This window comes from Malaclemys terrapin, chromosome 13 (assembly GCF_027887155.1).
Source record: "Malaclemys terrapin pileata isolate rMalTer1 chromosome 13, rMalTer1.hap1, whole genome shotgun sequence".
Lineage (NCBI taxonomy): Eukaryota > Metazoa > Chordata > Testudines > Emydidae > Malaclemys > Malaclemys terrapin.
The window spans coordinates 15,659,411-15,683,268 of NC_071517.1; the positions used below are offsets into that span (position 1 = coordinate 15,659,411).

General features: G+C 51.5%; 1 protein-coding gene across 2 annotated transcripts in view; it reads right to left on the minus strand.

Annotated features, from left to right (window-relative positions):
• Positions 1-23,858, minus strand: part of EVPL (envoplakin) — a 59,523-nt gene that overhangs the window by 18,740 nt on the left and 16,925 nt on the right. Inside the window, exons 1-10 of one of the 2 annotated variants that reach the window (XM_054047279.1) lie at positions 23,290-23,460; positions 14,310-14,409; positions 13,782-13,936; positions 11,912-12,035; positions 10,572-10,697; positions 9,382-9,420; positions 8,394-8,555; positions 7,888-7,995; positions 3,727-3,822; positions 1,182-1,307 (exon numbers count right to left, since the gene is read on the minus strand). In XM_054047279.1, the coding sequence (XP_053903254.1) occupies positions 1,182-1,307; positions 3,727-3,822; positions 7,888-7,995; positions 8,394-8,555; positions 9,382-9,420; positions 10,572-10,697; positions 11,912-12,035; positions 13,782-13,936; positions 14,310-14,409; positions 23,290-23,348 (1,095 nt within the window). In that variant the 5' untranslated portion in view covers positions 23,349-23,460. Of the gene's footprint in view, positions 1-1,181; positions 1,308-3,726; positions 3,823-7,887; positions 7,996-8,393; positions 8,556-9,381; positions 9,421-10,571; positions 10,698-11,911; positions 12,036-13,781; positions 13,937-14,309; positions 14,410-23,289; positions 23,461-23,858 lie in introns of those variants that run through there. The other variant, XM_054047280.1, reaches the window with a different exon arrangement.

Sequence of the window (23,858 nt, forward strand, 5' to 3'; positions counted from 1 at the left end):
GGTGATAGGCACTATACACATGTAATGATATTATGATTAATAATTTGTCCCTTTTCTCCTCTCTCCCTCCCATTTTTTCTCTCCATTCTTCTCGCACATCCACTTGTTTTGAAACTTTCTCTCTCTCTCTCTCTTCTCACATACATTTTGCCCTGTAATGTACAAGGGGGGTATGCGTAGGGCTGGCCAGAAAAGAAGAATTCCATTTTGCAATAACTTTTGAGGTTTTAGAATTTGTTGTTATTCTGCATTGGAAGAAACCTGAGACCTTAGGAAAGTGACCCCTAAATAGCCGGGGGGGGGGGGGGGGCACTCCCTGGGGATGTGAGAGTCACAAGTTCAAGTCCCTGCACTGTTTTATTCAGGACTTGAACGTGGGTGAGTGTCCTGACCACTGGGTTATTGGCTATTCAGGGGGTGTTGTGCTCGCTGTCTGGTTTTGACCAGAAATTCCAGCCTGGACCTGAGAAACCTTGCCGAGGAACATTTCATTTAAATGGGTGTTTTCGTGAAAAGTTTTGAGTTTGACAAATTGGCATTTTCTGATGAAAAAAAAAAAGTTCTGTAAAAAAATCAGCTCTAGTTATGAGGGCTTCTCATACCCCCGCAGCAGCCCATTGTTCAGAAACTGGCCCATCTTCCCCCCTCTTATCTGACTGAACAGCATCACATGGGATGGAAGGGATAGCGAAAGACAGGGCTGCTCACTGCCAGCTGGACAAGAATGACGCAAGGGAGGCAGGGCATGTTCAGTGAGCTCTCCATGGCCCTTCCTGTTAATGCATAGAGTCATCTAAAGGCACCTTCACCTCCTTTTCTCATCCTCTGATGGGGATTCTGGTGCTTTCCTCCTATGGGGAGTCTCTCCAAACTACCTACTGTCACAACTCCTCCACAGAAACCGCTTCCCACCAGGTCAGCCAGGGCGCTCTCTAGCACCCTAATGGCTTCAGTTCAGGGGATGTATGAGAGTGACTGAGGGCAGAATGTTGCCCCAGGTATTTAACTCATTAATATACAGCCCATGACGATCCTTTTTTTGGAGAGTGGGGGGCTTTGCTCACAATTTATACTTGGCAATCCTCATTTGACGGTAATCCTAGAAAGGTGTCATAGCGTCCAGTCTGCGAGTGAGACACAAGACGCTGCTGGTCTGTATTAGCCCCCCCAGAGGTCCTCACCTCCAGCTGGTGCAGTAAATCAGACACCACTCCGGGACTGTCTTTGTTGAACTTGCTGTATTTTGTATCCAGGTCCGAGTTCAGCTTCTTCAGTGTCTGGCTCACAGCGTCAGCATCCTCCTGGAACTGAAGACACAAGCCAAAGGATGGTCAGAAGATCCTGGGAGACCATGAAGGCTGAGCATCAGCACCTCTGTACTCATTAAGTAAGTCCTACTGTTGATCCTCAAACCCGAGCCTAACCCATAACTCCATTTAACTTAATTACGACAGCTAAATAACCCTGATCTGCTGACCTCGTCATCCTTGTTGAACATGCATCATCTCCTGAGGGTTGCTACACCAGCCAGAGTGACCCTGATTGATAGTGTTGCACCAGGCACCATGTCGTGAAGTTCCCTGCAAATCCGTGAAGCTCTGGCGTGACCCTACAGGTGGTGTCGGGTCAAGGCGTGCACCCCTTCCTGCATCGATGGAGAGTTTGAGAGCATTGAGTGCTGGGCAGTTTTTGTCCATTGTGGTGACATGGCTGAAGAGCCTTCGCTGCCACTTTTGAACATAGTGAGCGACTGTGAGATCTTTGCGAGATCATGACGACATTTCATACAAAGTCAAGCCACTTTATGCTCAGGCTTCGGCACTGACAGCACATATGGAATGCCTCTAGCCACTCCAATTAACAATTCAAATTAATGACTTGTCCATTACTACCCTAACTCTAATCAACCTCTCCCCGATCACAGAAATATCGGGCCTACATATTACACACCTTCAGTATAGTCTAATCAGCCACCTCCTTGTAATCCTAACTACCTGGCTCCATCAACAAAGCTTAAATCAACAGTGAAGACTCCTCTGCTTTCCGAAGCCAAACCTAAGCTGGGTACAGATCCTTCAGCAGATATTAGTGGAGCACAGGTGGGTGGGGCGCTAGGCACCTCTGTATTCACACTCTACACACCACTGCAATGATATTTGCACAGAATATGCCTTGTGAGGTATCTCTAAAAACTAACAACACACAGTCAATAATATCATTGTGAAATGTACGTGCCAATGCTGCATGTGGAATTATGGCCACTCACTGATATTTTGCTTTTAAGACTGTGACTAAAAGCTGTTTAAACCAAGCATGTCCAAGGGGTGGGGAGGTTAGATAAATTGGTTTTCTCAAGACAAAGAAAAGAGGCCAACACCTCAAACCAGGTGTGGCCAAATTCAACAGGCTATTCATTTTTTTTTTTAAATGAAAGCTTGCAGGAGAACATTTACATTGTAAAATTGCAGCTGAAAACATCACATTGGAACACACCAGGGGACACTGTAATCAAAATGGAATTGTCCCCCCGCCCCAGGAGACTGAATCAATTTGAGTCTTGAAACAAAGGCAGACTTTGAGCTATAAGGACAGACAAAGATTTTGGATTATCCTTCACCTGAGGAGATGAGGCGCCGTGGACTCTGTGGGGATCCTGGCTAAAAAGCTAGCCAGCTATTACTGGAAAAAGAGGACTGGTGAATAAACTACCTTGAGCAAAGTCTGTATGTTGTTAAGCTGGGTCTTTGCCTTAGAAAGCACATTTTTATCAATGGTTTGTTCCCTTTCTAGCTTTGCTCCTTATATTTGGTATCACTTAAAGTAACCTATGACTTTTGTTTAATAAAATTGTTTTACATTTACTACAAACCAGTTGAGTGCTGTGTTGGAAAGGAAGGGTGTATTGACTTCACTTAACTTAATAAACTGTAATGTGCTGACTCTTTAAAAGACCAGCGAATTTAATATCTTCTGTGAGTGCACAGTGACAGGGGCTGTGCATTGCAGAGAAATATCCCTGATGAGCTCGGGGGCTGGACTTCCCCAATTGTTGCCTGCTAGGCATAGGCGTCGGCTCGAGGGGTGCTCTGGGGCTGGAGCGCCTACAGGGAAAAAAAAATAGTGGGTGCTCAGCACCCACTCATCAGCTGTTTGGCAGGTCTCGCTGATCAGCTCCTCCCCCACCCCCAGAGCCTCCCACTCGCTGCCAACGATCAGCTGTTCAGCAGCGGGCAGGAGGTGCTGGGGGGGGAAGGAGAGGAGTGGGAAGAGGTGGAGTGAGGGCAAGGTGGGGGAGAGGCCTCGGAGGAGGAGTGGAGCGAGGGTGGGGCACCCCTGGAGAAAGCTGAAAGTCAGTGCCTGCGCTGCTAGGCGAGGCTTGGGCAGGGAGAGTTTGAGGAGTTGGCTGGTGAGGCAGACAGGCTGGTGTGGCAGGGAGCTGATCTCCAGCAAATCTCTCTTGCTGAGGCTCACACCTCTGCATATCCTCAGCAGCGCATTCCAGTGGGATGTTGAACTTTGACCCAGACCAGATGGAAGCCAGGGCTCCCCATACTTTCCCATCATCCAGCAGACTCACGGCATGACTTGGAGTCCAAGGCCAATGGGGGCTGAGCCTGCTTGCCCCCGGGGCGGAGTGTGATCCCCACCAGATGACAAATTTTGCACCCGCCCTTGCAAAAAGTTCGCTGTGGCAAGTCGTCGTGCCCTCTGCTGGACTCATTTTACCTTCTTGTAGCTCTCCACGCTCTTCAGCTGACTCTCCTGGCAGATGCAGAGGTTGAGGAAATTCTGCCACTCGTTCCTCAAGGCTTCCTGGTGAGCCTGCAGTGGGACAGAAGCAGTTCTAACATGTGTCTTTCTAGCCTTAACTCCCCCAACTCTTGTGTTTCCTCTCTGCATCTCCTCAAGTCCCAGAGATCACAGCAGCACCTAGCAACTGCTGCTGAGCCCGAAGAGAGACAGCAGGGAAAGAACATTCAGAACAATAGCATGATCCTGCAAGAGACAGTGAACATCCAGCTGACATTTTTAGGCCCCCGTTTCTAAAAGGGCCTCAACTCTGACTCCAGTATTGTGGATGCAGATTTGCACCCATATTTAATTGCAGGTGTATAACCGTACCTGCAGCACTGAGGTCATCTCTGAAAAAATACGGCCCTTCAAATGAGCGTTATCTCTAGTGCTTGAGGGCATTGCTTCTCTCAGGACTGGTTGAAGGCTGAGAGCATCATATTTATATGATTTCCAATGGGATGCAAGCAGTGTGTATTGCTCTCAGATTCCCGTTGGTTTGGAACAGTCTGTCAATACTCTCAGCCCTGGAGGAGATGCTGTGATGCAAGTGCTGAATGATTAGGGTTACCATATTTTGTGCCTCCAAAAGGAGGACACTCCACGGGGCCCCGGCCCTGCCCCCAGCCCCGCCCACGCCCCCGTCCCAACTCCGCCCCTTCCCCAAAGTCTCCGCCCCCTCCCCTGCTTCCCGCGAAAATTTGATTCGCGGGAAGCCTGAAGCAGGTAAGGGGGTGTGTGGGGGGGAGGAGGCGCGGCCCAGGCTGGCCCCCCAGCGGCTCCAGCCTGGGTCGGCTCCGGCCCTGGGGTGCTGGCCCTGGCCGAGCACCCCCGGCCCGCCCAGAACTGCCGGCCCCTGGGCCCCCGGCCGAGCACGCCCGGCCCCCGGGTCCCCGGCCCAGCAGCCCTGGCCCGCCCAGCAGCCCCAGGCCTCTGGCCCACCCAGCACGGCCCGGCACCGCCGGCCCCCGGCGGCCCGGCGCACCCCCGACCCCCGGCGCACTCCCCGACCCCCAGCGCACTCCCCGGCCGCCCGGCACCGCCGGCGGCCCGGTGCACCCCCCGGCACCGCCAGTCCCTGGCGGCCCGGCGCACTCCCCGGCCACCCGGCACCGGCGGCCCAGCACACCCCCCGGTGGCCCGGCGCACTCCCCGGCCACCCGGCACCGCCGGTCCCCGGCGGCCCGGCGCACCCCCAGGCCGCCCAGCACCGCCGGTCCCCGGCGCACCCCCCGGCGGCCCGGCGGCCCCCCCCGGCACCGGCGGCCCGGCGCACCCCCCCCGGCACCGGCGGTCCCCGGCGGCCTGGCGCACCCCACACTCCCCGGCCGCCCGGCGCACCGCCGGTCCCCGCCGGCCCGGCGCACCCGCCGGCCCCGGGCTAGCCCCTGGCCCAGGATTTTCCCGGACATGTTCGGCTTTTTGGGATTTCCCCCCGGACGGGGATTTGAGTCCCAAAAAGCCGGACATGTCCGGGAAAATCCGGACGTATGGTAACCCTATGAATGATACTAGGGTTACCATTCGTCCGGATTTACCCGGACATGTCCTCCTTTTGTGTGCTAAAAATAGCGTCCGGGGGGAATTTGTAAAGCACTCACAATGTCCGGGATTTCCCCCTCCCCCGGCAGAGCGAGCGGCTGGGAGGGCTGCAGGAAAGTCCCGGGCTGGACTCCGGAGCAGCTTCCTCCTCCCACCCCCCCCTCCCTGCATTCTGAGCCTGCCGGCAGCTCCTCCTCCTGCAGCCCGCTCCGGCAGCCCTGTGCAGGGCCAGGGACCGGGTTTTGTGTTGTGCTGGGGAGCTCAGCCATGTGTCCGGCTGGCACAGAGCCCAACACCCTGTTCTGAGCAGCAGGGTAAGGGGGGGCAGGAGAAGGGACAGGGAGGTTCTGGAGGGGGCAGTCAAGAAACGGGGGGGGGGGCTTTTGGAGGGGAGTGGAGAAAGTTTTGGGCAGTCAGGGTACAGGTAGGGGGTAGGGTCCTGGGGGGCAGTTAGGAGCAGGGGTCCCAGGAGGGGGCAGTCAGGGGACAAGGAGCGGGGGGTAGGGGGCTGGGAGTTCTGGGGGGGAGCTGTCAGGGGGCAGGAGTGGGGAGAGGGATCGGAGCAGTCAGGGGACAGGGAGCAGAGGGGTTTAGATGGGTTGGGAGTTCTGGGGGGGCTGTCAGGGGGCAGGAGTGTGGAGAGGGATCGGAGCAGTCAGGGGACAGGGAGCAGAGGGGTTTAGATGGGTTGGGAGTTCTGGGGGGGGCTGTCAGGGGGTGGGGAGTGGTTGGATGGGGCGTGGGAGTCCCAGGGGTCTGTCTGGGGGTGGGGGTGTGGATAAGGGTTGGGGCAGTCAGGGGACAAGAGGCAAGGAGGCTTAGATAGGGAGTGGAGTCCCGGGGGGCAGTTAGGGGCAGGGGTCCCAGGAGGGGGCAGTCAGGGGACAAGGAATGGGGGGAGGGTTGGGGGTTCTGGGGGGGCGGGAAGTGGGAGGGGCAGGGGCGGGGCTAGGGCGGGGCTCCTCCCGTCCTCTTTTTTGCTTGTTGAAATATGGTAACCCTAATGATACACATGGAGGGAGGAAAAGGGATTTCCATGAGGGGAAGATGGCAGCTCTAACGGACGGGTGAGAGGTCAAGAGGACCTTGTGACCCCACTTCAACCAGTCTAGCAACTCTTGTTTCCCTGATTCATGGAGCAGGGAATGGACTTCCTCGTCTCTTATGGCCTTGATTGGGTTCAGATGGGGGAGGCTGAAACCCAGATTCGGTTACCTGGTATCCACACCATAGAAAATAAGGCCTTTTTCACCTTTTCAAGATGGACTTGTTTTTTTACAGACTGTCTCTCTTATGCAGAAAAACTCAACCCTTAGATTGCAGCAGATCCAGCTTTTATAAAGAGACTCTTCCAGAGACAGCCAGAATTGTGTTCTCAGTCGCACAGCCACAGGAAAAACCTGCTCCATAAGAAACAAAACCAACCCCCCCAGACCATACCATACTGGTGCAACAGGTCTGTTCCCTTCTCTGGAACGGAGCAGCTGCTGAGACAGCATTCATGACTGAAGGCTGACTATCCCCGATTTAGCCTTTTAAACAGATTGACTTTCTGCTGCGTTTGATCTTTCAGAGTGCTGGAAAACGTAGGGCCCAATGCAGTCAGGAGAATTTTTGGGGCCCCAAATCAGCAGTAGTGGTGCAATTTACACAGCAGATGTGAGCTGGTCAGAGAGCGTGTGTGTGTGGAAGTAGCACTGAAGGGTGACTTGCACTGACTTGTTATTCAGTGGGAGTGCAATACTGGTGTAACTGACATGCTGAGGAGACAGACAGAAGGTGTGTAGCAGGTAGACTGACAGATAGATGGGGTGGATGATAAAGCAGCTCCTCACATGATTTAACTCAAGCTAACAGGGCTAAAATCAGCCCTGGTATAAGCAGGTGCAGCTCCCTTTGACTTCACGGCAAGTTAAATCAACTTGGTACCCTGTAGGGATCAAATTCAGACCCTTGTGTGAGCAAGGGTAACTCCCACTGAAAACAATGGGGGCTGAGCCTGCTTACCCCGGGGCCAAATTTGATCCTGACAAGCTGGTGTAAGTTACAGTCACTTTGCACACAGGTTAGTTCCCTTCATCAAGTGCTCACTTGAAAGGGCCTCAACAAGCAGGAATCTGCTCTAGGGTTCGTCTATACAGCAACAATGGTGCATGGGCTAGCCTCCCTGAGCTAGCCTGTATTCAGCTAGCATGGGTAACAATAGGAGTGAGGACAGCGCAGCGTGGGCTTCAGAGCAGGCTAGCGAGCCGAGCTCGTACCCAGACTCTTTGCTGGGCTTATACTAGCCAGGCTGAAGCTGCACTAGCTGGATTCAGGCTAGCTCAGGCTGGCTAGTCCGTGCACAGCTTTTGTTGTGTAGACAGACCTTTGTCTGGGGCAGGGAGAACATACTCTGCAAAATCAGCTCTTCCTTCAGTGGGTCTTGTATCAAAGGGACTCTCTCTGAAATACCTAGCTCCTTGGTGCATGACTTTGGAGCCAGTGTCCTGGAGGCCAGCTTGGTATGGCAGGGTGGGGGAAGGAAAGCAGGCTCCAACCTGGGTCCCCTACCTGTATGGGCTCCACAGCTGGGTGCTTCAGTTCAATCATCCTGTCTCCGTCATCCTGGAGCTGGTTCACATACTCCTCCTGGTTAAGCAGCTCATTAGCCTTGAAGTTCTGTGGGAGAAGCAAAGGGATATAAATGCCTGGGTCACAGTCAGGCTGCCCGAGTCAGCGTGGCAGAGGAATGACAGCCAGGGTGCGAAATAGCGGTCACCTGGCTCACATGAAAGCACAAGCATGCAGGGGAAAGAGAAGAACAAGCGATGCGTAAAAGCCGGCAGGAGGCTGGAGACAGCCACGCGTGGGGCTGGCTGAGACGAAGCAGAGGCATGTTTGTCCTAAGTACATTTTCATTCCCAGGTTCACTGTGACATGGTGGTGCTTTTGGGTTAGTAGCTAATTAGCTGGAGAGGTCAGCTAGAGAGAGTCCTCCTCCAACCTGAAATGAGGAGGATTTTGCTAAATAGAGACACGCCGTCTCCTGGACGCAGAGAGGCCTGCAGAGCATTTACCTCGTACTCCCGGCGCACGCCCGGCGGGTCAGCCATTTGGTCGCTCCAGTCCTGCTTCAGGATTTTGTTCTGCTGGTCCGTGAGGTAACCCAGCTCCTTAGTGCAGCCTTGCAGGTGGTTGTACAGACTGCCCAGGCTCTGCCCTCGCCAGATGGAGGCTTTCTGCCAATTCATATCAAAGAGAGGAGATGTCAGCATCTGGACTGAGAAGGGTCCAGTCTCTTCCCCCCTTGGTTATTGTTCATCTGTTAACAGATCCCCAGAGGCCTTTTCAAACAGCTACCCCTCACCAGTTCTTATCTGATGTAATTTTCATTCCCTCTTCCCTCATTCTTTTCAAACAGGATGTTTTTGTCAAACCAGAATCTGAAGCCATGTTGACGCCTCAGGGGAGGCTGAGAAATGTTCCCACCGTGGGGTATCGTTGCCCTGTTTGTCCTTCCTTGGTTTTAACTAGGGAGGATAGTTGCAAATTCCGCTCCCTCAGCTGCTTATTCCCCATTTGGGCTCCTAATCAGAGACAGGCTTATGCTGCCAACTTTGGATCTGGATTTTGAACACCCCAAGGTCTAGGGGTGTTTGGATCCGGGAGTTTGGTCCTCCAGATTTCCAAACCATACCCATAATCCCCTGCTTGTGGCAATTTAATCCTCTCCAGAGAAATGGATTGTGGGGTCACAGACAAGACAACGGGCTTGATTCTCCTCACGTGCACTGGCCTAGTGCATCTGAATCCAATGATGCCACTCTTGATTTGCCCCAGAGAGAGGGGAAAATCAGGGACTGTGATGTTAAGAAGCTACACAAAGTGGCTTCTGCCCCCAGGCTCTGCTGCATTCCCTCCCTGCCCATGGGAAATGGGTCACCCACATGGCACTGACCCACCCACCACTTGGAATGTCCAGAGAACCAGCCCAAGCCGATTCCCCTAACGCTGACACAAAGCAACACATCTTGCAAGGCACATCACACTGAGCAAGACTCTTACCAGCAAGTCCTTGTACTGGCTCTTTAAATCCGCTGCATTCTGTGGTGTTATCCAGCCCCCGTCAAAGGAAGAGGGAAAACAGTGCAGTCAGTAAATGTGTGGGTTTGATAAACATTTGCACATGCATTTGCAAACTGCTCAAAAACCGTCCCAGAGCCGTTGTGCAGAGTACACAGACTGGCTTCCAGCTGAGGCAGCTTTCTTGCTGCCTCCGCCAAATGAAAACCTCCTTCTAGCTCTCCTTGTAGAGCTGTTCCAGGCCTACTCTCGGCCATGTTATCTGCTGTTCAGGACAAATGGAGCAAACCCAGATGCTACATGGATCATGCCACTGTCTGGGTCAATCCGCTTCAGTGTTTGGCTACCGGTTAGCAGTTGCTGACCATCAGCACTTCTACTCCACTTTATAGGCCTTCATTAAACCTTGTCTCAGCAGGGTACTGTTATTTATACTTCACTAATGGGGAAGCTGAGGCGTGAAGTGATTTGCCCAAAGTCACACAGACAGGCATTTCTGGCTCCCAGGCCTGTGCTCAAAACAACAGACCGCACCCCTCTCTCACAAAATCCAGTAATGCTGGTTACCTCCCCAGCAAATGTGTCCTATGATCCTGCACACAGTTACCAGGACCCATTGCTTCCATAGGAATCTCTGGTAATGAAGCGGTGTTATCTCTCAACCAGGGGTGCCTATTCATGGGCTCACAGGGCTCAGAAGAGACAACAAAGGCCAAAAAGTTGACCGGAGAGAGGCTTGAACTTCTGAAGGCCAACATTAAACAAAGCTTAAAAAAAAAAAAAAATCCCTCTTCATCGTGACATTCAACACATGGTGGCCCCTTGACAATTCAAATAATCTGGAGCAATATTTTGGTGAGACCCACTCCAGGTTCCAGGCAAGGATTTTGAACTAGACTGGCCCCAAAAAATCCACCCCAGGTTTTGCACTGGGCCCAGCTGGGCTGGGGGAGAGTAGTCAGTGCCATACACTAACTTGTGCAGTAAAGACATGATCAATAGCCCTGTGCGCGGCCGTGAATGCAAGAATGAAGCCATGTTAGCGTGGTACAGAATGGAGCCGACAATGACAATGGAGACAGCGGATCCCTGGGATTCCCACCAGGACTGGGCATAGGGCTCCCAGTGTCATGAGTGGAGATGGGATAGGAGATGGAAGGAGGGTACCTTACCGGGCTGTGGAGGTTCTTGATCTGGAGGCCATAGGCTTCTATCTCTTTCTGGAGAATGTTGTGCTCTGCTATTTGCTTCTCCAGCTCTGGCACGGTGGGGCCATATTGTCCCACGCTGACTTGCTTCTGCACACAAACGAGCCGTGTGGTGAGCGTGTGTTTTCTCTATGGGACAGAACGCACCCCTCCCTAATTTCCTACCGCCAGAGGCTAGTGCAAAAGGTTCCATTGGGAACTTTCCACTGCAGTTCGGTGCTGGGAATAGGAAACTGGCCAGTACCCTCACTCCTCCCTTCAAATGGGAAGAGAACATATGGCCAATTTCTAAGCATGTCTGGTTACTTTTATCCCTTTCAGCTATTTGTCCACATGCATAGAGGGCAAAGAGAAGATATTCATGCCCCGTTACCCAACAGGGGGTGGGTCAACACAGCAGTTAAAAACCCACAGCTGGCCTGTGCCAGCTGACTCTGGCGCATGGGGCTTGGGCTAAGGGGCTGTTTAGCTGCAGCGTAGCTGTTCTGGCTCAGGCTGGAGCCTGCAAGGCAGGAGGATCCCAGAGCTCGGGCTGGAGCCCGAACCCCAGTGTCTACACCGCAGTTAAACAGCCCCTTCGCCCAAACCCCTTAACCCAAGTCAACAGGCACGAGCAGCCGCGGATGTCCAATTGCAGTGTAGACATACCCAAAGAGACAGGAACCGGTTCTTCTGGGCTATGCAGGGCTTTGGAGCTGTGCTCCGGCTCCGCTCCAGCTCCAGGCAAAAACCTGCAGCTCCACTGCTCCGGAGCCGCTCCGCGCTTCAGCTCCGGGCTCTGCTCCAAAGCCCTGGGGCTATGAACCTGAACTGATATGGTTGTGCTTCATCCTACAAACAGGGCTTGGGGGTGATGAAAGGCAAGTGCCATCTGCTACTAGGACATTTTCAAATTAGTCTAAGTTAACTCAAGCGCGGGTGCTACACACACCCAGACATCGCAATATAGCAAAGGCCACAATATGCACCGAGGGCATCACGCACATGCCAGTTATAGAGGCAGCCTGTTCACCCCACTAACAGGATCAGCACGGTAAATCACCAATGAATACTCATCAGAATGGAAAAATATCTCCCAGCACATGGGATGTTAGAAAAAACCACCAATACCTTTCCCCACCCCCAGAGGGAGTCAGACTTGACAGCTACAGCTAATCTGAAGGGAGAGGGCAGCGGTTGGTAGGTGTGTATAGAATCTCAGACGCGTTAACGGCCTTGTTTTGCTCGCTGATATACGAGTGCTGGCATTGACGTTCCCAGAGCATGCTTCTGCCGCAAAAAGCAGCTGGAATTGCTACTTTTACCTGCTTCTGGTCTAGAATTTTGGCCCAGTCCAGCTTGGAGCCCGCTTCAGGAATGTTACATTTTTCATAGAGGTCTCGATATTCGGCACATTGGTGTGTCACACGGTCATGGAGCTGCTTGATGCTGTACGTGAGGGAGGGAGGAAAGAGATGCACATCTCATTGCCAATTCTCTGTGGTGACTACAACGGAATGCAGGGCAAAATCCTGGCCCCACGGGACTCAAAGGGAGTTTTGTGGAGCCAAGATTTCCCCCAGAGAACTCAGCATGTTCTGCTTTCCCCTCTTGACCCGCCAACCACCCTTGTGGCATGTGGCACATGCCGAGATGCTCTCTGGCTAGGGGGTTTCTCTCCTGAGCTAAGCCCGAGGGGGGCATGGGAATGGAGCACAGGCACTGATGCTTGCGCAGAGCTCAGTAGGGGCACTTTATTCCCTCCCGAGAGGGAAAATTAAATCACTCCGAAACGTAAGGAGTAAAGAGTATTTTTCCTTTCAGATGTTCATTCTAGAGAGGGGAGAGGGCGACGGGGAGAGGAAAGCAATAAAAATTATTATTCACATAAGCGATGGTGCTTCAAGGTGTTTTGCTGCTATACTATAATAGCTTTAACCCACGGTGCTCTTTGCCAGGGCTCAGCTCTGTGCTGCAGTAGGGAAAGAGCCCTCCCACTGGCTGCATTGGTTTTTTGGGGGGAGGCAGGGTAGCTATGTTTACACTGCACTTTCGTTGGTGTGGGACAGCGCTTTGTCAGTGGGAGATTCTCTCCCACTGACAAAGCCACTGCCCCTCATTGGGGGTGGTTTTATTTTGTCGGTGAGAGCTCTCCCCCGCCAAAAGAGGGTGGCTACACTGCATACCTTACCGCGGCACTATTGTAAGATAGTCAGTGTAGACATAGCCTTAGTGGCCAGTGCACTCTTCTGGAACTCAGGAGACCTGGTTTCTATTCCTGGCTCTGCCACTGACTTTTCAGGGTAATCTTTGGCAAGTCACTTTGCCTCCCTGTGCCTCCCCTTGTAAAATGGAGATAATGATCCTTCACAAAGTGCTTTGAGAGCTATGAATGAACAGTGCTATGAGGTATTAATACTAATACAATACGGTATGCCAGGTGGTCATTTTTCAGCTTTGTAGCTGGTTTGCTGTATGTCTGGATACTGGAGGCTCAGAAATGTTCCCTTTTAGATGCTATTTGTTCACATACACTCACATTTGCACATGCAATTACCGCAGTAGCAGTGTGTTCACATGGCCTGTTTGTGCACACATAGGGAGATTCGGATGTCTAAATACCTATGTCCCTGCACACATAACATAGGTGTGGCTATCAGGTGGCACTTTTGGGAATGTACCCCATGATATTTTATGTTTTGTTCCACCAAAGTTTAATCGAAACCTGTTGCATTGGAGAACAACAAGAACCTTCAGGTACCGCATGAGACAGCAACAATGCTTGGAGCTTATACAAAACTTTCCATATTCAGAGACCTTTATAAACATTTACTATTCAGTCCTTGCAAAACCCCGCGGGGGGAGGGAGGGAGGTATTAGTCACAGTTTATCAATGGGGAAACTAAGGCAGAGAGGATAAGTGACCAAAGTCACAGAATCACATAAGGGCTTTGGGGCAGGGACTGTCTTTTGATTCTGAGTTTGTACAGCGCCTAGCCCAGTGGGATCCTGGTCAGTGACTGGAGTTTCCAGGTGCTACTGCAACAGAAATAATAAATCTTAATAATTGTCAGAGGTAGGACTGGACCCTGACTGCTTTGCTCAGCTCACTAAGTCACTCAATTAAGAATACTTCAGACTCCTGGTCATCCCTGCCTTGTGCCCAGCCAGAGGAGAGCAGCGTTCTCCACTCACTCTTTTTCTATTTCGATGGCTTGGGGATGCTTCAGCCTCTTTGCTTTATCCACATCCAGGAAGAGGTCCTTCAGCAGGGTCTCGGCTTCCTTCAGGTTTTTCGCATTCTCCTGCTGGAACTCGAAAGCCTTGTTCTTCTGGTAGTTACTTATGTCCTGTCATCCAAAAAGAACAGCCACAAAGCCCCCCACAGGCCAGATCCCAGGATTAGTTTGCAATCGAGAGATCTAGGTTAGAACATGGATATAAGGTGTAATCTCTCCGAACGCCTGGTTTTCACAGACTCACCTAGTGAGTTTACCCTATCACCTAGGTCCCTCTTTTATCTGTAAGTTATCCAGGCTCAAGTCATCCATGAAGGCATTGACTGATGCATAATGCAAGCACCTGCACAATGGTCATTGGTACCGCATTTTGTGGCATTTCGCTGGCTCGCTACACATGGCCAAATGCTGATGTCCTTACTTCCCCACCAGCACCTTTGTCTCATGCCCACATTGCCACCCCCTGCTCTTTGCCCAGCATTACCTGCTTGAGCTTGGACTGTGTTTCCAGAATGTCCTTTTCCACCTGGTCGGCATTCTTCTGCATGCGGGAGACGAGCATGGCCAGTTCATTGGCCGAGGACCTGAAGGGAAGTAGAAACAGGCAGATGGATAAAAGCAAACCACACTCACAGAGGTGGGTCTCACTCACTACTTGGAGCCCTTCTAAATAGCCACATGGATGTTGGTTCATCAGGCCCGTTACCATCTGGTTCTCGCAGGTGCCAGGAAACTGAGGTCTACAAGGCAGCAAAGGGGAGTGGTCCATGCAGTCCCAGGTTTAGTTCAACATTGCGCATGAACAGTATTGTTCCATTTTCCTCCTCCGCTGTCTCTTTTGAGGGCTTTTTGCACTCAAAGTGCTGCTGGTGTGTTTTACAGCAGCTCTTGGTGCGGTGAGATTCAGACTCTCGGAATCAGAGAGTTAACAATGCCATAAATTTGCTCTGTTGGGACAAGCAAGGCCCCTGCCATTTCCCTGGATTCTTGCTAGGGCAGTTGCAATCTCCTACACATGTCACATCACCAGCTGTGGTAATGCCACCTTTTGGATCCTTGTGCACCATTCGCCACTGCATCACTCCAGCTGATGGAACCCAGCTGTTTTCAGTGCAGTTCCACCGGTGTATAACTGGAGTCGTGCAGTAGTGAACCTGGTCCCTTGTGTCTATAGCCAGACCTCCCTGCTAGGCTTCCTTCAGATTGTCGCTCATGATAAGCAGATTTCACTGCCATCCGATTTCCATTTATTACTTTCACGATCCCTATCCCATAACATTTAATGTGAACTCCCTGGGAATGCATTCAGGCACTGTTGCCTTTGCATTATACAGCGCCCTTGCATGGTACTGTATGGTACCCATCCAGGCAGAGCTGGCTCTGCTGCCCTTGGCAAGCCAATAAATACCTGTCCCTCCCAGCCCTGCAGCCATCCACAGTTACTGAGTATTTTGCTGCTTCTGATAGTTTCTGCCCTAGGTGAACACCTGCTTCACCTCCAGGGTGGAGACGGTGCCACCGACAGGCCGAGAGCTGCACCATGAATACGCAGATATGCACTTACAGAAACATACAAGATTCACGTGTCAGATATACAAACGCAAGCTTTGTTCAGAGACACACATGCATTTTTGTGCACTTATGTACTACTAGCTGTACACACATGGGGCCAAAATTGGCAGTGATGTGAATGGTCAATTATATGTCAGCTTACTGGTCAGAAAATAGGACTCCAGTACCCTAAGCAGCAGTGATCTGGCACTCAGTGGATGCTGAAAATGAACTTAACTTTCACTCAAAGAAATGGAATGGTTGGTGTAGTTGGAAAAACAACTAAGAGGACTGCACAAGTCAAATTAGGGGGCTGCTTCTTCAGGGCTAGGGACAGCGCAATCTGCATAAAGCCTTGTATAGGGGTGAGGGAGGGGAGACACACACAAATGAGGAGCATGGGGAAAGTTTGGCCCTATAGATGTAAGTTACCTTTCGTGGCTAGTTACATCTGTTTACTGGCTAACTTGCACCCAACATGTAATACACCTCACCAATGAATCTGGACCAAAAACGTGTCTAGTTGGCAGCCGGTATCAAGCGGAGTGCCCCAAGGGTCGGTCCTGGGGCCGGTTTTGTTCAATATCTTCATTAATGATCTAGAGGATGGTGTGGACTGCACCCTCAGTAAGTTTGCAGATGACACTAAACTGGGAGGATTGGTAGATACGTTGGAGGGTAGGGATAGGATACAGAGGGACCTAGACAAATTAGAGGATTGGGCCAAAAGAAACCTGATGAGGTTCAACAAGGACAAGTGCAGAGTCCTGCACTTAGGACGGAAGAATCCCATGCACTTCTACAGACTAGGGACCGAGTGGCTAGGCAGCAGCTCTGCAGAAAAGGACCTATGGGTTACAGCGGACGAGAAGCTGGCTATGAGCAGGGCTGGCTCTGGCTTTTTGGCCGCCCCAAGCAAAAAACAAAACAAAACAAAAAAAACCTGCGGCGTGGCCGGAGCGCGGGTGCATGGGGACCGGCTGGGGGGGCAGGAAGGGGGGGGAGAGAAAAGGGGACGGCCAGGGCTACAGCAGGGGCACTGCCACGCAGCCCCTCCCGCTGCGCCGCCTCCTGCCGCGAGGGCTCCGCTCCAGTCGGCGGGGAGGAAAGGAAGAGGAGTGCCCTGCAGGGCGCTCTGGTTCTCCGCACCGCCGCCCCCTACAGGGCAGCCGGAGCGGAACAAGAACAAAAAAACCCCAAAACAAACAAAAAAAAGTGTCCGTGCCGCCCTAGGATTGGGCAGAATGCCGCCTCCAACAATCTGCCACCCCAAGCACCAGCTTGCTCAGCTGGTGCCTGGAGCCGGCCCTGGCTATGAGTCAACAATGTGCCCTTGTTGCCAAGAAAGCTAACAGCATTTTGGGCGGTATAAGTAGGGGCATTGTCAGCAGATCGAGGGACGTGATCATTCACTCTCTATTCGACATTGGTGAGGCCTCATCTAGAGTATTGTGTCTAGTTTTGGGCTCCACACTACAAAAAGGATGTGGAAAAATTGGAAAGAGGCCAGCGGAGGACAACAAAAATGATTGAGGGGCTGGAGCACATGACTTATGAGGAGAGGCTGAGGGAACTGGGATTGTTTAGTCTGCAGAAGAGAAGAATGAGGGGGGATTTGATAGCTGCTTTCAACTAATTGAAAGGGGGTTCCAAAGAGGATGGAGCTAGGCTGTTCTCAGTGGTAGCAGATGACAGAACAAGGAGTAATGGTCTCAAGTTGCAGTGGGGGAGGTTTAGGTTGGATATTAGGAAAAACTTTTTCACTAGGAGGGTGGTGAAGCACTGGAATGGGTTACCTAGGGAGGTGGTGGAATCTCCTTCCTTAGAGATTTTTAAGGTCAGGCTTGACAAAGCCCTGGCTGGGATGATTTAGTTGGGGATTGGTCCTGCTTTGAGCAGGGGGTTGGACTAGATGACCTCCTGAGGTCCCTTTCAACCCTGATATTCTATGATTCTTTTGTGGGAGTTGTACCTGCTTACACCAGAGCTGCATTCGGCCCAAAGGTGACACAAAAACACAATAGAAACATACTTCCAGCTAACTAGATTCATTCAGACGTGCACCCACGCCAATACACAGGAACATACATTGCTGCAGTCAGAGATGTGGATCTGTCTGAGAAGCACACGCACTAACATGCATTAGACACCTACACACATACAGCGACAGATACGCACTCACACAATCAGCCAGAGGCACACTCTCATTCATATGCTCAGACACGCCTGTCATTACTGAAACTATAAATCAATGAATACAGGATTAGAACAAGAACGCTGCCTGGGAGGGGCCCCACACTTTCATTTAAGTGCTCCAGAGAGCTACAGCTGTGTGGCCACTCCAAGATGCCTTTCTAGCTCATGCTCAATTCACACCAACTTTCTCATTTCTCACTCAATCTGTTTGCTTCGCCCCTTCTTTTTATTTCTCAAGAGTGTGGCATAGTTCGCGGTTTTCAGCATCGGCCTGAGAATCAGCAGCTGCTGATTCCCTCAGTGGTTTGGGGCAAGAGTCATGGCACCTCACAGCCTCAGTTTCCCCTTCTGTAAAAGGGGGAAAATCAGCCTGAGCTGGCTCACCAGGGGATTGTGAAGACTGTGTGTGCAAAGCTCTTGGAAAGCTGTAAAGTGGTGTTATTCTCTGTGTAGATCAGCCCTGCTTCCCAGGTGGGAAGTGCACTTTGTCACACGGATCTCACCACCATGTGATACACACGTACACAGAGAATACATGCACAGCGTGTCTGTGGTAGTGAGATTCGCAGGATAAATTGCAGAACCCTGGGATAAATTGTGGAAGGTGCAGCCGTGGGCCTGTCCTGTGCACCTGGCTAGACAGTAGGGGCTGAGGGGGACTTTAAAGGAGCAACCAGCCAGGAGCCTGTCCCTGTTTCCTGCTTAGTCAGTGCATGTACCTACCAGGCTGTTTTTTCATTTTTTAGTCCATTACACGAGATCCTCACTCTTCACTGACACCCCTGGCAGCTCCCCTTCTCTGGAATGAGGAGGAGCTCTGAGAGCAAACACTTGAGCACCACCCAGGATTCCTGCCCTGGCTCTCTGCTCAGGGAGGGGACCATGACTCACTGCCTTGCTTCATGCTGAGACAGCGCAGTGAATGAATTCACTTGTTCCAAGTTCCGCTTTTGCATTTCTGAGCCAGCTGATATGGGCAGGGGAAAGTCACCACTGTCCTTAATAATAGCCCTCAAGATGGGCCTGGACTAAGCTCCCACAGCTGAACAGCCTTGAGGTTTAGGAGAGTCTGGATTTGGATCCAGAATTTGTACTGACCCCTGTCTCGATACAATGGGCCAAACCAACACCATATGCCTGAATGCCACGCCGCTATCCCAAACTAGAGAGAAGTTCCCATCCAGATTTGAAGTTTACCTTTCATTAGAAGCTATAATTTGCTCATGGACTGTGAGGGCTGGCCGAATCACTGGGACATTTTATTCTCGGGGTCATGGAGTATTATTTCCTTGAGTGCATTCAGGAAAACAGGAGAGGAGAAATCCAAAAGCCATCCTTCCTTGGGGGGGACCACCAAGCCAGAATAATGGAAATTAGAGACCCAGCCATTCATCTAGTCCAACTGCCCCCCCGCCCCCATATAGCAGAACTATTCCCTACAGTGTACGTGAGAGGACTTTGTACAGTCTTCAGTTTAATGTCCCAAAGCCAAGGGCCTTGGGGCTCAGCTTCGCTTGTGCCAGGTCTAGACTGCTTCTGCAGTTGATGGCATTTGAGGCCCGGAATCAGGGGGTAGATGGGAGATCACCTGATCTTCAGAGACGAGGTGCTGCATCCCAGGAGAGAGACCTCCTGCTCAATCATAGGAACACAAATTTGCAGGGAATAGGAAGGCTACAGCGGGGGATTTGGGGTGAGAGAGGACCTGGGAAGGGGGCTCTCCACCCCAGCCAGAGAGAAAGGGCTGGCTGGAGTCACCTGCCATGAGGAGCAGGGGCAGACAGATGTCTTAAGGGGAAGAGGCTTTAGGCAACACCAGGCAGCAGGACCTGGCTTTTGGAAAGGAACTATTGAGCCCAACAAGGGGCTGCATGAACTATAGAGTCTGGGTAGACATTTACCTGTTATTTTAACAGCACAAAACCCAGAACTTGTAGGATATGGGCTGTGATCGGGGACCCCAAGAAAGGGACACTGAAGCAGTGTCATCAGGGCAGATAATCCCCTGCTATGCAGCCCTTCCCTTGACAGACGGTTCTACTAAACTATTAAATCTTACAGAAAGGCAATGCCAATTCTGCTCCATCTGTGGTGATTACCCCTTTCAGATCCCAGGATGTTATACTGCTACACACTCCTGGCTGACTGATTCGCTGCATAACTCAGCCTTTCCCCAGAAGTCAGTCCCTCCAGCCCCTCTGAGAGTTCCGGGTGCTCTCTTCTCCCCTGCTTCCATTTTGTCAATATCTTCTTACTACAGATGAAGCCTGGAGGATCGACTATCCTGGGGGCAGTCTTGCCCCCCCCCCCCATATAGAGCCTAGCATTTATGGTCCACGTGGAGGGAAGTCTGGAAGCGAGGGTCCTCCTGTTGAAGAGCTAAGGCATGGACTGTTTGAGCCTGGAGAGACATGACTTGGACTAACGAATGGAGCAGGATATTAGGAGGCAGGAACCTAAGAGTGTAGTCCTGGACAAGTCATTTAATCTCATGTGGTTGGAGTCTAACTTAATTTACTCAGGTGCAACCATGTTGATTGCAATAGGGATGGCACCAGTGTTCCTGTTGGCAGAGGTTTATTTCCTCATCAGTGAGAGGGGATACTAATATTCCCCCCTCACATGAGATGGCAAGGATTAATGCTTTCAAAGGATCAAGCACTATTCTAATTATTCTTTGGTTTATGCCCTAGGACACATCCCTTCGGCTAAGGAGGCCAATTGTCCCGATGGGATAGTGTCTTTTTCTTTCTAGCACAAACATGATCATTTCCCCGCTCTTCCTTTAATCTGTCCTGCTGCACTTTAATAGGGCTACAAGCACCATTCCTATTTCCCTTCCCCAAATTCTCCTATTAATTCCCCCTAACACTGGGCCATTTTTCTTGTAGTCCCAAGTGAAAGCTTCTGCTAATCTGCTTAATTCTGAATCAGGATCAAAGGAAGGGATGGACGCTGGAGAGCTCCCAAGCCTGCTCAGTGCTTAGCATCTTGGTATGAATAGGAGCCTCTCATCCATCTAATTCTCCTGCACACTGCATAGGCCTCTGCCTGCTGCATCCTGCTACAATTGATAGCCCAATCCTGCAAACCCTCCATAGGTTCTGCCTTAGTACCATATCATTCTTCTTGTTCAAATATGGCTACTCCAGAGAGGCAGAGGAACAGGATACCCAGGAAATTAGTCTGTTAACACCCAGGACACATTGGTAGATACCTGAAAAACCTACCAATTCCCCGCACCCATGGCAGCAAGCTCTACCAGACCAGATTCAATTCTACTGCCTTCTGTGTTTGAATGTGGTTGGTCGCATATACAGCACCAGGCCTCCCCTGGATGCTCTGAGTGGGCTAAGCACAGGGTTGGGAACCAGGAGCCACTTAACTCTCACCAGGACATAGGACAAGCAATTTGACCTCTCTCCCTTAGTTTCTTCATCTCAGACAGAGGGACGATACTGACCAACCCCACAGGCTGAGGCGGGATTAGTTAACGTTTGTAAAACACTTTGGAGGTGCCAGGCATTATTATGTATCAATAGGCTGGTGCCCCTAAATAAACCCCTGAGCTGCCTGGCTTGATCTTCTGAGGAGGAGAGAGACTGTCCTGAGAATGGCTGCATGCCCCGCCACCCCACTCAGCTCAGGAGGCAGGGCAGAGTCCTTGGCGTGACTCGTTACCTCAGCAGAGTTGCAGCTGGGCACCGTGTGGCCCAGAGTTTCTTACCGGGGAATATAGGAGCAATCTCAAAATGGGACATTAAAATAGGTCTGGAAAAGCTTTAACAGCAGAAGTGCCCAGCTGACAGGTATTTGGATTGTTTAAATCACATTTCAGAGGTTTCACTAGAGCCTGGTCTGGCCGACACGGACAAAGCCAAGGCCAAATTGCTTCATAAACAGGTTGAGAAAAAAAGACCGTAGAAATTTAGGCTAAAATACTCAAGCTGGGGGCCTCTGGGTAGGGATCTCACTGCAGAGCTAGGTCCCAAAGGAACCTGAGCTACAGAGGGGCTGAGAGTCTGCAGCCTCCATTGTCTTCACTATTAGCTGTGGGCGCTTGGCCCCTCAGAGACTCAGGGCCAGTCTACACTGGCAATGTTAAAGCCCTGCTGCGGCAGCACTTTAACATGGCTTGTGTAGTCACAGCAGAGTGCTGGGAGACAGCTCTCCCAGCGCTCAAAAAACCCCACCTCCACGAGGGGCACAGCTCTCAGTGCTAGTGCACTGGTGCTTTACAGCGCTGCAACTGTCTCGCTCAGGGGGGTGTTTTTTCACACCCCCGAGCAAGAAAGTTGCAGCTGTAAAGTGCCAGTGTAGACAAGCCCTTGAGCGGTTGCGGTAGGTGCCGAGCAATGGAGCAGGGGGCTAATGTGAGACAGCACATTTACAAATGTAGGATTTAGTTAAGTGCCTGTTTCTTTAACCTGGTTACAGGAGATTTGGGGCCCATACACACTGGCCAGCTGAATCAGGGTACAACCAAATTTAACAGCTGCTTTAAACACTGTAGTTATGGGCATGCAGATGGGACAACCCGCTAACCTTGGCTCTCAGCGCCCCCACTCTGCAGATCAGTTTTTCTGGTCAGGCCCCTTCTTGGGCAAACTTTGTGCTTTGTGCTTCCTCCCCTATGGCCAGGCTGGGAGCGGTGTTTAAAACGAATCCCAGCATCTGGAATAGGATTCTGAGAAAACATGACAGAGAGGGAGGAGAGTGGCAAATAACCCTGAGGTGGGGTCTGCCATATGAGTAGGAGAAACAGCTCTCTTTACAAGGCCTCCGTATCAAGGATGCCCAGGGAAGCCTGTCCCTATCAGGAGCCCTCTGACTTCCAGCTTAAAGACCACGGAGGGACGTTTCTTTGCCTCTATGTCTCAACCCTCACATCACACTGATAGATGAGTACCACAACACCACTCTTCAGAGTGAAACAGCCTCTTACAGCCCCCAGGACCTAATCCATGCGTGGTCCACCAAGAAGCAACCTCTGCCACCCTATTACATGCCTGTAGCCAGGATGAATTTACAGCCCAGCCCATCCACCTCCTGTTCATTCCGCCAAAGAGCAGGGGAACTCTGAGCTTAGTGCCAGCTGGACCCTTTGGTTTGGGTTCCTTTCCTGAAGGTTTTAACGTTCTCTTCTAGGTCCATCTCAGCACGTAAGGCAGCATCACCCCAGCACCTGCCACCTACTGATTGGGATAAACAGTCTGGAGACACTGAAAATGCTACACTGAGCTATTAACAGTCCAGCTGAACCTTGATAAGCTGAAGTTCATCTGTCTGAGAACATCTCTTGGAAACAGGCAACAACCATGTCCAGATGCTGCCTCTTGCACTACAGCCTTCCATCCGCTTACCTGAATTAAGGTCATGCCTCCCCAGTCCAGGTGGCTAATCACTGCAATAGCTCATATGTATCTAGAGCTTTACAAACTAGATGGTATTCAGACAGGAACCACGCAGCTACCTCTGGGGTGGAGTGCCAGGGAGACAATCAGTGCACAACCGATGGAGGGAGGGGAGATTTTGGTTGTCTCTGGGCAATTCCCAAAGAGAACCTTGGTTGTTCAGGTCTCAGCAGGAAGATCTTCCCTCTGCGCTATTCTGCACATCCTCGTTTATTCAGAGACCACCTCTTCCCTGGATACCTTTTCTCCCATCCGTGCTCTAACCCCATCAGAGCTCGGAGAGGATCCAGGAGTCACACTTACTTGGTTTGCTTGATTGGAGGCGGTTTGCTTGGGGAGCCCTTGCCCACTCCCTTGAACATCTTGGCAGGAATTTAGTTCCCTTCCTGGCGTCCACAAAGCTTTTCAGGGCACAGCCTCTCTGCTCTAGTCTGCTGAGATGGAATGACAGGCTCCAGCTGGGAAGGGCTGATGCAGGTTAAAAGAGCAGTTTCTGGGTGGCTCCTCCCCAAGCAACCAGTGATCCAGAAGCAGGGATGGAGCCTGGTTTTAAAAATGACTAGAAAAACCAGTTTGTGGAAAGAGCAGAGCCCTGGAGGGAGAGCTGGCGACCCCGCCCTGCTTTTCAGAGGAATGTTCTTCTACACACGCTGTCTGGCACGGTCAGACACGGGTTTCTCTTCGGTAGAGGGAAAGAATCCTGCCTCATCATTAGCTTAAAACAGGATGAATCCAGCCACTCCGGTACAGTTGATTAAATGTCAGTTCTAAGCTTGTAATTATCTTCCCTACCAATTAGTAACATCATCTATTGAAAGGAGGAAAGGGAAAGCAACTTCCCAGTTAGGTAGCAATACCGGTGCCTTTGGACC